At 37.2% G+C, this 15,899-nt stretch overlaps 1 protein-coding gene across 2 annotated transcripts in view; it reads right to left on the bottom strand.

Moving 5' to 3' along the window:
* WFS1 (wolframin ER transmembrane glycoprotein) overlaps positions 1-15,899 on the bottom strand; it is a 33,813-nt gene that overhangs the window by 5,651 nt on the left and 12,263 nt on the right. For both annotated transcript variants that reach the window (XM_065659655.1, XM_065659645.1), the window contains exons 3-6: positions 7,574-7,656; positions 4,182-4,326; positions 3,152-3,322; positions 2,426-2,506 (exon numbers count right to left, since the gene is read on the bottom strand). In XM_065659655.1, the coding sequence (XP_065515727.1) occupies positions 2,426-2,506; positions 3,152-3,322; positions 4,182-4,326; positions 7,574-7,656 (480 nt within the window). The remainder of the gene's footprint in view (positions 1-2,425; positions 2,507-3,151; positions 3,323-4,181; positions 4,327-7,573; positions 7,657-15,899) is intronic.

The following is a 15,899-nucleotide window of genomic DNA, read 5'->3' as shown; positions in this document are numbered from 1 at the left end:
ATCTATCTTTCATTTTAATCTTACAACACGAATGTTGCCTTTTGCTTGGACTTTTACTCCCTCCACCATTGCATGAACCTGCATGTTCCACAAAATACCATCTTGCATGGCTCCAAACAACCAAGAAAGCATTATTCTTGCTAACTGTTCTTACAATTCAGACTGGATCTTGCACCAGGAAATCAGCGAGACACCTCAGCTATCTTGGTGGGGTCCAGATCAAGCAAGCAAACAAGGTTAGAACCTCACAAAAATTCCTCAACAGCACTTTTACAAGACCATGGGACATCTGAGAGGGAAGGAGTTTTAACTTACTACGTACAGACAACATATCAAATGTAATGACAAGTATACTCTCAGGCATGCAACAACTGTCCGCTGACAATGTCAGATCTAATCTTCTGTTTATACCTCCGCTAAGGATAGCCCAGATCAGATATCTGCAAGCACGCATGTGGCTCAAAAATTATCTTCCAAATATTGGCAATATATTAAAACTGCAGGAAGAATCTCCTGCTAGCAAGATGAATGGAGAAGCTCAATGGATCAGAGAAGTAAATTCTGTCTTGTTCATCCATGAAAAGATAAAAAGCCCTCCAGAAAAGAGGTAACAGCTTAACTCCTACTTTAAGCATTTGATGAAAACTTTTCATTTTTAAATGTTATTAGTATTTTGTCATCCAAATGTCTCTAAAATTGATATAAAAAGCATATGTTGTAGATCCTACTTTATTATTCAGAGATTTTTTTTTCTTCAATTTGGTTCTGACAAATTCCCCTGCCTCCCCCATCTGCCATAGAAATAAGAAAAATATGCACATCAATTTCTGCCTACACTTACCTGTAGGTTCATTTACTCTCCTGTTATTTTATCTGCCACTTAAAACTTAAAAAAAAAAATAAAAAAATTTAAGAAATTGCCAGTTCCTTTTCCTGACACTCTCTGAATTACTGAACAATCCAGAACAAAATGACTTGCTTTGCGCTCGCTCTATTCAGCATGTCCTGTTCAGTTAAGGGATGGAAAGAACATTAGTGTTGTCCACTAAGCACCAATGGAACATAGCTCCAATGAACTCATGGTACAGTGACTGGACAAAGGTCTCACCCTTGAAGGACTATTTCTATCTTTTCAGAAGTGGCAAACAAGTCACAAGAACAGCTGACCTCCTCTCACACAAGTTTTGACAGAACCAGAAGCATGCTCTCCAAAATACTACTTCTCCCATCATCTCCTTCCTTACTTATATATACATGCCCGTGTCCCCCCTCCTGTTTTACTTCTGTGAAAGTTAATGTAAAACTGAAATATGCCATTCTTCTTAGGAATGTTATTTTCATAAGTCACCTACATAGTCAACACAATCCTTGAAGGTGAACGCCAAACTGACCTAATGAAATGTACAACTGATCTTTCAAGGAATTCAAACCTGCAAACCCCCAGATTCGGTTCACTAATCCACATACAACGCTTTAATTACATGTATTCTCAACTATAGATGTACTAGTAAGTAATATGCTTTGCAATATTTAAAAGTGCTCTTCAAAAACTGATCCAGATTGCACACAAACTATTTCACATGACCTTTGCATTTCAAGGAAGTGAGATTTTCCAAACCACAATTAATCAAACCTTATGTTATATACCATAATTATATGTCCGCAACTTCTTGAAAAACCACATATCCTGCATTGTTTAGAATTCATTTTCTTAATATAAGAACTTGACTTTTCTCCTGAAGTCGCAGCAGCATATCAGCATTTTTTAGGTAAGCAAGGCTAGGGAGAACTGTATCTCAACTCCAGCCCCCCACCACAATATACCTTGCAGAACTCACAGATTTGGGCCTACAAATCTGACTGTGTTGAGTGGTTTAATTTTCTCCACTACATGAACTATCTGCTCCTGTGCTATGAAAGAAATATCTTGGTGCATTGCATCTTTCCTACATCATTTCTCAAACAAATATGAAAAGACAAACATTAATTATAAGGGAATGGCAAACAAAAGCAAGGCAAATAGAATGAGGGATCTGTCTGCATTAAATGGCTGCATAATTAGTTTCTATCTTGTAATCAGAAAGGTTACTACAGTTTAAACTAAAAGAAAAATGGAAGTGCAAAGATTTTTTTTTTCCCGAATAGACTTGTATGTGCTGAAAGGTCAAGAATATAAAAATAACAATTGACATGCAAACTCCTCTTAGAATACTAATCACTGACAAGTTGACTGTAATGGTGATGTCTTCTGTAACATCACATGCAGATCAGGTATTTATCATGCACATATAATAAACTGACACTGTCGATTTACATCAATCCAAACTTGCTGTACATACCTACTCTGGCAGCACAAAATTGCTTAGCAAAACAAAATAGAAACTAAAACCACAGGCAAAGATTGAAAGCAGCAGCATGCACTCACATTCACAGCTCACTAATCGCTCCAGCATTCTTCTCTGCTTCTGCACTGACTTTGGGAGTGGGCCAGGTTGCTTCTCACCATCTGGTTCAATAACAGAAGTCAATGGAAAATCAAAGCAGTCAAAGTGATCAAAAAATAACTGCAATGTTCTTCAAACTGTGGTATCTGGAGAACAGTATTTTCTCAAAATCAGGAAAAAGGACAAATGTATGTATAAACAGGTAAGGAGTGGCTATATAGCTTTATATACCCCTATTACTGTATTAGAAAAGGGAATAGCATTGATATAGTTACCATATACTGCTGTAACATCAGAGTGAGACAGCTGTCTTGAAGACTAAGTTTGTAAATTGAAAAATCTAGTAAGGTATCAGGATGACTGTTAAGGGATAAATAAGTAAATAATCAAATCAAGTAAAGGCATTAAAATTACTTTTCAAGGACAGCAAGTGCTAAATGAAGGTATTTTTAACATTTGGTCACTTGAATAAGTGCTTAATTGAATCACAGCCACAGCAAGAGTTGGCAGGCCTCTATGAACTAACTGTTGGTCCAAAGATCACAGTTAGTAAGTGAGTTACAAGTTGATAATGTTTCTTTTTCTTAAGTAGCTCATACATTTACCTCATATCTGATTGTTTAAGGCCCCTTAAGTTTTCAGTTGTATTCTGCCTGCCAGTCTGTGTTGTAGCAATACCACAATCAGTTCATTCATTGTCAACAAACCTTCATTGTCAACTTGCCCAACATTTTCCAGTAGTTCAGAAACTTCTAATTGCTTCTTCTTTTTTGGGTTTAATTTCCAATACATGACTAAGGCAGCTTTCCTCACAGCTCTCTCCAAGTCAGTCTCAGATGATAACTTTTTCACTTCTTGCTCATTCTCAGAAGTAATACCTCAAGAAAAACACATTACATACTATTATCCCACACTTGTGCAGGAATGACAGATTTGTCCACAATTTATTTTTCCCAGTTTAGACTAGAACTTTTCAAGTTTCATCCACATCTTGACCACCTAAGTAAATTGCACAAATGCTCTTTGTGCCCATTCCTTATTTAAATCTAATTGCATCACTTAAGTTTAAAATGTACTCCAAAGATGGTGCAAGATATGCATTTTCTTTATGCCTTGCTTCAGCTTTTGCAGTACAGCTATTCAAGCAAAAAGGTAGTGTGGATATACATGGACGACATGTAACAAGCAGCAACAACTTAATGAAGTTGTTTTGTTGAGTATTTTGGTTTGGTTCCTCCCTCCTCCTCCCCATAAATAAGAGTTCAGATAGTTCACGGTCAAGAGGAGACCATTCCAAGCATGGGAAGTAGCATGAAGGAAGATATGAACCTTTAAGTGGGAGAAGACAGTGAAAAAAAAACCAGTTTGGAGAAGGGTTGGAGAGGGGCAAAAGAATGAAACAACAGCAGATATGTAGGTGGTGTGTGGTTATATACAACCTTCATGTCCAAAGAAAAACAAGCTTCAGTGAAAGGTGGGAAGGGGAAAAACAAGCATGAATTCTGTGAAGGAATTCCAGCAAATAATCAATAAAAATGCTTTTATGCTTTTATGAGTAGCATCAGTAATTAATGCTTTTTAAATCACCTATTTGAACAGACTGCCAGCAACTACTCACATAACTTTGCCATGAACATTCCCATCTTATTTTAACTACTCTTTTCAGTGTTACAATAAATATAGTATTACTTCAGTTAAAGTGGGAAGCACAGACAAGAAGTCTCAGAGAATCCATACCTCTTCTGTCTGCCAGGCATCTACGCAATAGTTTGACAGCTTCTCTTCGACCCTGCTTAGCAGCAAGGATGAACCAGTCAACTGCACTGCAATTGTTAAGTTCTTCATCTTCCTCTTCTGCTAATCTTAAGAAGTGTTTCCCCACCTACAATAAGCAGGAAACAAAATTCCTTTGGTTACTGAAATATACACTACTCTCTATCTCTCTCCTCCCATCCCCTGGAACTCAGCTAGAATAAATTCCCTCTAAACAAAAGGTCAAAAGATTTGCCCCTACCTTTGAAAGATTAATAATTCACATGATTCCCATATAGATTAAACAGACTGGTAGAATCAAAAAGATCTTTTCCTTCCAGTAGAGGTTAGGTCTCCAGCCTTTTAGCTGTTTCATACACTGAAGTAAGTGCTTCAACAGCTTCTACATAGACAGGTACTGGGTAGATATCATAGTGATTAAACTCATTGCACATACAGTGAAGCTACTCAAAAACTTACAAAAATAAGAAAAAAAGTTGGATTAAGTAATCCAAAAGTCAGAACAAAACACTGATTACAGTCATGCCAGAGCTCAACACGCAGCACGCAGATACAGTGGCGAACCAAGAAAAGAGCATGAGATGGAAAAACAAAAACAACAACAACAAAAAGGAAATTTCAGCAATTGAGTAATTTATCACCTTTATCACCCAGCTGCAGATATGACTTCAGCTATTTATTTCACAAAGGAACTGCTTGAACAAGTTACATGATAAATAACATCCTCTGACAACAGCTTTCTTGAGCATGTTTATATTGGTAACTATCAAGACTGAGCAAAGCTTTAGGAGTAGCAGGATTTAATGATGCAGCTTTTAAGTTCTTAAGGATCTCTTGGACACAGAAACTCATCAGCTATCAGATTTTGGAATTAGTTGCATTGCACAAGGCTAATGCACAAGCAAAAGGATAAACCTGCATCTGTCGTAAAAGAGGTATGTTATGTTTGTTTTGGTTTTGGTATTTTTTTGGACATTCTGAGGGTTTTGGGAGGTTGTTTCTTAAGTTCAGCATTAAGATTTACTCATCAAAATTACTCTCTCAAAAAAAAAAAATCCCTACAGATCCCACCCGCAAAATCCGAGCACACAGAAAATATTTTCCCTTTATTTGGATTTATAAAGTTATACGTTTTTTGTGTATGTTAAAAGTTTTGGTAGAGAAAGAAAAACCAAACCACCTCCAAGCCCAGCACCAAACATAAAAGCTTTCCATGAATTACTACTGGAAGGTCTACCAGCTCTCTCAAGAAAGCAGTTTTCACCCTCACAGCAAAGCTCCTACAGGGAATGACCTGAAGAGGGCTGCAAAGTTCTGCCCTGCAGCAGTCAAAGGAGGTAGAAGAACCAGTGGGAAAAGGTCTTAACCTCAGATTTATCATTTAAGCAGTCTGGGACAGTCTCTTTCATTTAAGCTAAAACTGAAATGTAGTCACAGCTGATAACGGCCTAACACAGATCTTCATGCTGTACTTCTTCAAAGGCTGGTCTCGCCTGTGGGCCTGAGGTGATTATCTCTAGCAGTTCCCTTATAGAGATCTTCCAGTTAAAGACACAGAACTGCCTTTTCTCCATTACAGAATTCCATCTGTGGGTGTCTCATGTATGTAACTGCTATACAATTATTTCCTCAATAAACTAACTACATAAAGCTAGGTAATACAAGTTGACAGCCACTCAGAGTGTATGTATCTCCATAGTCACCACATGGTAATTTCTGAATAAACTCAGTAATAACTATAAGCCAGGGAATGGAGTGATTTCTTGTGTTTGACTTTGTAATTATTATCAAACAGCACAACAGTACCATCTCAGCTTCTCATTTGTACTCTTACAAAGGTAAGATATAAAAATTGATGCTTCTAACTGATTCTAGAAGTATGTATACAACAAAAGAGAAGACCTGTATTTTTTTAGGGTTTTTAAAACTAAAAGTTAATACCCTCTCCACAAGGGAGATGACATTTGATTGCATAGAAAAGAAATGACTGCATTTGCGATTCCTTTTCAGGCAGTCAATTCATCCTGAATGCATACTGAAGCAGAATTGCATGCTAGATCTCTTTTTAGAATCCTATTATTGTGTGGGAATAGAAAGTGTACGCAGCAAAAGATCTAAAGGAAGGGAGTGAAGGTGGAATGAATTGAGAAGGAAAAAAAAAAATCCCATTATTTATATACAAACATATGCATACATAACCGAGACAGCCCCATAAATATTCTTTCAGGATTTAACTTCCAGTTAAGAAAATCTGTTATATAATCTTTCCTTTGTGTGGATGAGTAAAGCCAAAATGTGGATTTTACAGCAGTGATCCCCTCAAGGCTACAGCCTCATTCTCCTAAAAGCCACCGGCTGTTTCAAAGGTGAGGAATTTGTTACTCTCAGATTACAACTCCAAGGACAGCCTGCCCCTCAAACAACTTGAGATGTGAGTGGGAAGCCAGTCTCACACTGCCCTGTTGGAGCTTTTTTTACTAGCTTTAAAAGGATTTCTTGACAATCCCCACCTTCTATTTTTATTTGCAGAACTAGCGGTGATCCTGGGAGAAAAACCCAAACCATCAATGAGCATGCAGGAGATTATAACCACTCCCTTTTGCCAGCAAAGCTGAGTCTGGAAAAGAATGCTCAAGGAAAACACTAATCAAGTAAAACATGAATTAAAACTGTTTTAAACAATGTTAAGCTGTTTATACTAGACCAATAGAGCAGAGAATGGAATGCAGTAGAAAACTGGTACATTTTGTCTAAAATCTAAGGGACACCTAAAGTGCTAACACATACAGGGACAGAACTACCATTATTAAATAAGTTATATCTGCCATTACACAACTAAACATACCTACTTTCAGGAAATGAGATGGGGCTTCTTTTCTAAAATGTGTTAATTCAACAGAGAAATGCTATAGAAGCAAAACGTCAACCAACCTCTGTTCCTGCTAAAGCACCTCAATGGCAGTTCCCTCCATAGCATCCAGCCTAAGAGTTCTGGGATCTCTGTACATAGTGGTTCAGGGCTGAGCCAATAGCATCTAACAGTCCCTATCTGCACGCTTCCACAAGTAACTCTTTGGCATGTGCAGTTCTGTCCCTTCTCCATTCTCTCAGCTCACTCTCCCCGTTTCCACGTGCAGCCTAAAAGCTTACTCAAGAGTTGGACCTGAAGCCACTAACGTTCCCAAACAAGCAGCATTTCTCCAAGCAGAGAAATCATCCGGCATCACCTTTCTTTTAATAGTTTAAGAACAAAACAGATACAGTTCAACAAAACAAGAGATAATGCTTCTTCAGCAGGCAGTGCTACTTTCGGAATTAAAAGTAAACAAGACAGGACAAAGAGCATACAAAATTACCTCTGTTTGTGCTTTGGGCTCTCCAGCTTTGGCCCTCTCAAGCAGTTCCTCGAAAAGCACTTCAGGTTCTTCCTTCATGCCCTCTGTAAATTAATTTGATAAAGAAAATTGCTTACTAGCAATATTTGAAAGTATTTTCTGAATCATTGCTATATGTGGTTTAAGAATTAAAGAAATGTATCTCAGAAATCCAACAGGAGTGTTTTGCAAGAACAATGGAAATTAACTCATTGCAACATTTATCTCAGATGTTGTACTTCAGCATATTTACCATTATGTTATTTGATAGCAGCCACAGAATGACACAAAGTTTACAGTTTCTCATTTACTTCCACAGAATTCATTTCTCAATAGAACATGCATTACAATAAACATGAGCACATGTCGAACATGTGGTACGGAACAGCTTTTGTACTACTGCTACTCTTACTCTTGATAGCACTTCAGTCTTTCACCTGGCACCCTCTTTATTTAATAGCAGAGCCTTTTCAAGAGTTTTGAAAAATTAACTAGCCTTTAAACCATGTCCAGTATATTTGAAAGCTCAACTCCTCAGCCCCAGCAGCATACAGAAACTTAACAGTGATTACACCTTATAAACCTATTTTGTGTCTAGCTCCACAATCACAGCTAATTTTTTCCTCCTTTCCTATCTACTGTACACATACAGACTTAATTTTCTTCAAAAGCAGCATATTGCTCCACCAATCATAAAGAAAAAAAATTGAGAGCTTTATCTTACATCCATTAAAGATCATCATGCCACATGCTACTTGATGAATGAAGAGCAAGTTTAAAGGAAAAGATGACAAAGGCCGAAACTGCTACTTTTTCGTAAGATACTTCTCATAAATTAGTTTGGAAGAATTTGGAAGAGAAAAATCAATACAATTTCTACACTTTAAGTTAATTAAGTGTAAGAAAGCACAACATATCATTGACTCAGGATAACAGCTTTACCAGCCAAGCTAAAACTGTAGTTAGAAAGAAGATACAAAAGCAACAGCAAGTGCCAAAGCTTGACCTGTACATACCACACAATCCCACAAGGTCACCAAACACACCGTTGAGGAACAATAGCTACATACTGAGGGCACATATAGCATGAAAAAGTGTGTTTGGGAAACAGAATTTCCAAATGTAGGTGGAAACACAGCAGTCAGTTACTTCGGGCATCCACTCCAAGTCACAGATTTCATTCCCTACCTAATTTTACAGCAGTAACCCAGAAAGCAGGTAAGCATCCCTGCTAGCTGAGGTGCCATTCAGTATCTGCTATTTCTCAAAAGGTGGGGGGCAGCGAAGAATAAACCCCATTCCAAATCATCTCCTGAAGAACCAGGCCACTTAAATTCTTTAGCATCCCTGCTACTGGGACTATTTCCAAATAAAAACAGGCCACGAGCCAATGCTTTCATTATAATGGATGCATTTTAACAAGAGCAAACCATGAAGTAAGTTTTCTCCTTCACCATCCCCCAGTTTTGTCTGCCAAGCTTCACTTGGAAAAAATACTAATGCCAGATTATAACATGTTGTCTGGCTAAACAAGGCACACAATGAAAAATAATTTCCATTTAGTACTTGGTCTTTTCAGAAAGCTGTAAAAATATTACTGTAAAACAGGCAAACAGCATCCCACCAAAATTAACCACTTAATCTCTTTGCCCTGATACATAACCTACAGGACTGAACTCTTAAGCAAGTCAGAAGCCTGTTTTACAGATGGCACTACTCACACCAGCAGACATCAGTCAGGGGCTCTCTCATAACAATAAACAATAAGTTACACGAAAGAGCATATTGTTTGAAAGAAACATAATATTCATCCATCTACCCCACCCAAATGAAAAACGTTGGGCAAGGCAATACTTTACTGTTTCTCCCTGTGCTTTCACATTCATTAACTTATTTTGCATCAAAATTTCAGCAGCAACTGCCTCGGCAATGGATTTTTTTCTGTTCAGGTTTTTCTACACATTAAGAAGAGAACACCACAAATATTTTGATGATACTCTGGATAAATCAATGTAGGAGGCATCATTCAGAAGCTAGTGTTTGCTAATTAGTGAGACACTGGAATCGGTTGCCCAGGGAGGTTGTGAGTGCTCCATCCCTGGCGGTGCTCAAGGCCAGGCTGGATGAAGCCTTGGGTGGGATGGTTTAGTGTGCGATGTCCCTGTCCATGACAGGGGGGTTGGAACTAGATGATCTTGAGGTCCTTTCCAACCCTAACTATTCTATTCTATTTAGAATGGATTTTACACATACACAAACTATAGAAAACAGTTTGCTAAACTGATATAAGCATTGGTAAGAAAAGCAGCTGGCAGCTTATACAGGCAAAGCAGCTTCCTTTCTCTCCTGCTCCACTTGCCACATATAGGAGCATGGCATGGTTCTGACCCCTTCCATCTCTTACTACTCAAATGCCTTTTAGATAAGAACACTTATTACAATAGAAAACTGTAAAGCATTCCCATTTTGTTTCTTCAACACCGGGATATAGTCACTTTATTGGAATTACACTGCAGATTAACATGTAAATAATGGTCTTCACAAAGATAGTAAGAAAAGAAAAAAAAAAAGGCTACATTAAAAATGTGCAGCCTTATGGTCCAACTACCACCTTCACTGGGAAAATAAAATGTGCTGGTACTGCAGCAAACTTGTTGAAATGTTTGTTCTAACAGCACTGATTGCCAGGAGAAAGAAATGCTTCCTGCTGTTATTTTCAACCTACTGCCCTATCCCTCCTGCTCAGTTATCACTTTTATGTACTCTCACATGTGACCTATAAATATAAATAACAGACAGTTAATTAAACTTATGCGCGTGGGTTTGTTCCATGGTTGAAGGGCAAGGGTGGAGAGCAGGTTGTGGAGTGTTTTGGAGATCAAATTTAGAATAGCTTAGTATCATAGTGTTCCCATGATTATAATATTTTGCTTGAAGGATGAGCAAAAAGATAAAGCATGAACGACTCAAGCTTCATGGCTGATGTATCAAAACATTGCCTCATAAAGTACTGATGTCAGCCTCAGAAGGTTAAGGTCCAAAACACAGTCAAAGTGTGTTATGGAACAAGGATGGACACACACACTTTCTTTTAAGTCAGCTCTACGCTAGAAAAAATACTATACAAGAGTAAACACACCCACCACACAAATACCATAAAAAGCGGTGATCTCAAAACTTATCACCCTTGTTCTTAAGCATGTTTTTAGTCATAAAATGTCTTGATGTGTATTCCTCCCACATAAGAGTACTTCAGTGCAAATGCTGTCAGTAGAAGCTTTTATTTTCCAGCTTTGCTAAAAACTCATGTCTTTTTAATGTCAAATTTTACTCTGTCTTGAATATGAAAATTTCCAGAAGAGAGGAGCATTCATCTTACAATACTTCATGTATATTTTATGACAATTAAAATAGACTTCACTAGCTGTTGTGTGTCAGGTGCATTTATATAAGCCAATGAAGTCTATCAGTTATTCAAGGCTCACAAGAACTGCAGTCATTCAAATGAAAGCAGGCAACTGAGAGCACACAAGTTTTAAGTGGTACGTAACATTCATATAAGAAACAAATTAAGACAGGACAAGGACATGGAAGCGTGGTTACTACATAATATTTGGCTGTAGTTCTTCCTCGGCCACCACAACCCTTTGTAAACCTTAGTTTATCACCAGGCTGCTCTGGTTCAGTTCCCAATTAGGTTAATTTTACCTTCAGAGACAGGTCACTCAGCACCAGTTATTCAGTGGATACTGGAACAATGACATTATTAATAAAATTTAACGCTTTGGTTTTATTATTCTGTGTGATTAAGTCTTACGCTTAAGATATGAAATGCTATGGTATCCTTTCATTTCCTCAGTTCCACTCAAAAGACAGCGGAAAAAAAAAGCAATTATTTGTGATGTACAATGGATGAAGCAGATGTATTCCTGTGTCTGCTGTATTTATGTCCTTATATTGCAGAAAGCATTTAAACCTCTGAAGGGCTACAGAAATACCCACTTCTGATATTCAGGCTTTTCATTTAACAGGTCAAAGCTGTCACTTAAAACCTATTTTATTAAAGCACTTATTTAAAAAGACATTGTACAATGAAACTGACCTGTTTGTTTCACGCTCATAATGCAGCATTTAGAATAGTAAGTTAAAATAGCACATTATTAACTGATAGACTTCAAAGGTGCCATCAAAACATTACCAGAGCCATTTCTGTTTACTAGTAAAAAGTAAGTTTTTCAGCTCCATTAAAAATACTCAGAAGTCTAAGCACAGCTGTTTATATAGGTAGATTGCAAACAGGCTGATGAATACTTAGGATTACTATTTACTTTGTGAAACTTTACACATTACTTGGCACATAGACTACATAAAGTAAGATTGAAGCTTTGCTGCTATAGGCTTAAATGGAAATTTAGCATTCATATCAGCATACGCAGACATTTTCACCATTTCTGTTAGGTTTTGACAAGAAATAGGAAATGCTGCAAAAGGAAACATTTCAGTTTTTTTAAAGATTATGCAGTACTATGTTAGTATTCAATCATTATCCCTAACCTCTGACATTTAGTAATTAAATTGACAAAAAGGCAGTTCATCCATAGTAGGGGATTAGTTGAAGTGAGATTGCAAGCTATCACTGCTTAAAATTGTTAAGTCATAAAAGGAAGATAACACCATTGATTAAATAACACATATAAACCTAATTTTTGGACTTCAAGGGATAAAATTGAAAGAACTCTTCAACATTCATACAAGGTTCTGAAGAATGGATTTACAAAATCTAGGTAAGAAATCTTTTCAATGCAAAAGATCTATAGACAACCACAGTGGTTGCCATAAGATTTTCTTACCTGCTATTGTAGCACAAATCAATGGTAGATGCAATAGATTCCCAACCTTTCTAGTACCCTTAACATAAAAAACTGAAATAACACCATGCATCACTGCAGTTAGGTTGACTTGTTGCAAAGTGTCTAATGATGTATTTACCATTTTACACACACTTTAGACAAGCATTGTTTCAACAAAAAAAAAAAGCGTTTTAAATGACACTGTGTATGATACTTCCATTCACCAATACTAAAATACTTAAAGGCACATATACAGTAAGCCTTAAATGCAAAGAAAGATTTTTATCTGTATCTATACATAGAGAGTAGACCATACACACATATCCATCATGTAAAACAACCTCAATTTTCTAAGTGCTTTTCTAACTGCCAGGAATCACTGCCTTCCTTCAAAAGAAAAACCAAAACCATGAAAGTTATCTCATGCAGAAAGAGTCAATAGAGTGCATGCTGAATAATAAAAGCGATTATTGATTTACTTTCCTACCAACACAAATATATTAAAGCCCTCAGCAGAATGGATTTACCCAGAACATGGTAGTTTTAGCACCTTGCCTGCTATTATCACCCCCTGGCCAGGTATGCACAGCTCTTTCTTCTTGAGTCACAGCTACAGCACCTGAATTCCAGATAAAAGAGGAGAAAGACCATGAATCAGGAATACCAAAGAATGGTATTTTTAAAGAACATGGTCTCTTACGCCTTTTGAGTTAATATATTATTTGTTTCTGCAGCTTTTGGGGCCAAGACAGTTATATTATCATGCACAACAGAGCATTTTTAGACAAACATAAGCCAGATGCTTGCAAGTGCTTTGTACAGTGGAAACCTAATGAGAACAGGATAAAAGGAAAACTGAGTTTCTCAGACAGGAAGCAATAATGAAGATAAAGTATTCATTTGAAAAACGTAAGTTTAAAAGAAATTACAGGTTTTGTAAGTGAATATTACAGCTAGATGGAAATTCTACTGAAGAAAAGATTAGTACATTATGCAACACCTACACTAAGTATATGAAGGAAAACCTCTATGGTGTACTCACTTTACATGATCTCGACTACAAGCATTCATTTGGACTCATAAAAAAAGTGACAGGGACATGCAGGAGGAGGAGGAGGAAAAAACCCATGTAAAACCCATGTGCGGGGAGAATAATGGATCCGAGATGACAAGATATGAAACAAGATTTCTGGATTGGCCGCCCCATTTTATTAGCATAGCAAGTGATCCTGAAGTGACTGAAAACAGTCAGGAGTGTTAAGAGTACACACATCACATATAATACATTCAGTCCTAGCCAGTGATAACATAGTTTCAAGCTCACCAAATACACACCTAGAAAAGTAAATAAGCATTTTTAGCATTGCATGAGAAGATCTGACAGTTGCCACAGATGAAAATTGCTACCAAGGTGACCCAGCAAAGTGAGCCAGGCAACAAGTAGTTAATCTCACAACTGATATTTTACATTTCTTTAAATACAGGATTTCAAATGTGGTTTCCCTTATCTTTTGTTGGAATAAACATGACTAAGACAAACTGAAAAATCAGAGCAGCTGAAAGGTCAGAAAGCAGCAATAACGACCTCAACCACCTCATCATTGTATCACATTCACAAATGATATTACGGCATTGCTTCTGAGGAATGCACAGAACCTAGTTTAAGAGGCTAGTGAGCTGTGCTTGTAAAAGCAAGTTAGATTTAGTTCCCAGACAGGAGTGTCAGATGCAAAAAAACCCCTGCTAGACTTGTATTTAAAAACAAAGACAGTTTGAGGAAAAAAAAAAAAGAAGAGAAAAATAGTTCTTAGAAATAAGACAGTGTCATTATAAAGCTACAGTCATGGCAAAACAAAGAAAAATAGAAAAAAAACCCCAATGAATTTTAAACATATACCATGATAGATCAAGAGAAAGAACTCTGGAGAACAACTCGATATAGAACCTTGTTCCCACCTTTTTACGCCTTTTTCAAGCACAAAAGGAGAAGCAAGCTTAGCAGGCAGACCATAGGCCCTACAGACAATTCAGGGGCAATTAACTATTTGGAAAAAAAGAAAAAAACAAAAAGACAAAGCTGCAATAACGATCTACTAAAAGAAATTCCACCCCCCCCCCCCCCCACCAGGGGATACATTGAGAAGCTCCTGTGCTAGAATATCAGACTTAAAGAAGCCATGATTTCTTCTAATTATGTCTAAAACTATAGTTTCTCTTAATTGTTTATCCAAATGAACTATTGAATTAGATACAGCACCAGGTAGCCTCTCACTTAAAACTGAGAAATAGAAAGCAGGAAGTAGGATACCAGAGAGATACACAATAACAGAGACTGTTACATTGATATCCATGCAAGGCAAATACATAAAAGATAAAAACCCAAAACTTTCAGACTATTGGAGGGCACATGAAAGATAAGCTGGGTAAAATCAGACCTTGAATGAAAAGCCTTGCCATAAAACATCCCTGAAAGAAAGAGTCAAAAGGTTTGAGGACAGGCAAATCCAGCTCATATTTCTATCTCCAAAGGTAGCAAGCAAGGCTACAAAAGTCCTCTACACAAATTAGAAAGTAGGCTGTCACATGGATAAATAAGAGAGTAAGAAATAAAAAAACCCACAAAGAATAGAAATACATGGCTCCTATTATCCCAGAGGAAAGTATCGGTTTAGACACAAAGTGATACACAATAAGGCCTATATTGTTCAATGCATTTATTTGTGAAAGAAAAAAAGAGGACTAACAGGAGGGGACAGTCTGTTACAGTTCTGTGTTATTCTGGCCAAAAAAACCCAAACCACCTCAGAAGTGCTTACTGAAAAATACCCAAATAAAACTGCAAAAGGATTTCACAACTAAATAATAAATGGCCAGCTAAAATTTAGTAAATGCCACCAAGATGAAACCTTATCATTGTGCACACAGTGATAAACTCCGAACTGTTACCACTCAGAACAAAACCTTGGAGTTGTGACACTTTTTAAATGAAAAAATACACCCACTACTGGTAATAAGGTTAGTTCAAGTAGGAGAGAAGAAGTTGGATGGCATCCACAAGAAAAACTGCACTTCATATTTTCACCAGCTTTATCCAGTAAATGCACTGATTAATTCAAGTGGGTCTTGTACTTAAAAAGTCACATAATGTTAAGCATTTCCCTTAGCTCCACATTATTAACTGACAAGAGTAATCGACATATTTGATGAAGAGTAGTATGGGACAAGCTTTCATGCACCAGCTAAATCACTGTGGTGGGAGCAGGGAGGGAACAAAGTCTTCTTTGACATTAGATCTTCTCCCACACATGAACAAATTCTCTGTCTGAACTGATCTTTGTCACACTGCACATCACTGTACTTAATTGAAGCTTCAGGCATACATCACATTACTGCTATGGCAAGGAGGCTTTATAGTAATTGAATCTGAAAGGGAGTAGTGTCTGAATTACAAAGAAAAT

The sequence above is a fragment of the Lathamus discolor genome, chromosome 1, assembly GCF_037157495.1.
Source record: "Lathamus discolor isolate bLatDis1 chromosome 1, bLatDis1.hap1, whole genome shotgun sequence".
Classification (NCBI taxonomy): domain Eukaryota; kingdom Metazoa; phylum Chordata; class Aves; order Psittaciformes; family Psittacidae; genus Lathamus; species Lathamus discolor.
The sequence above is the reverse complement of the archived record's forward strand: the minus strand, read 5'-3'. Positions and strand labels throughout refer to the sequence as shown.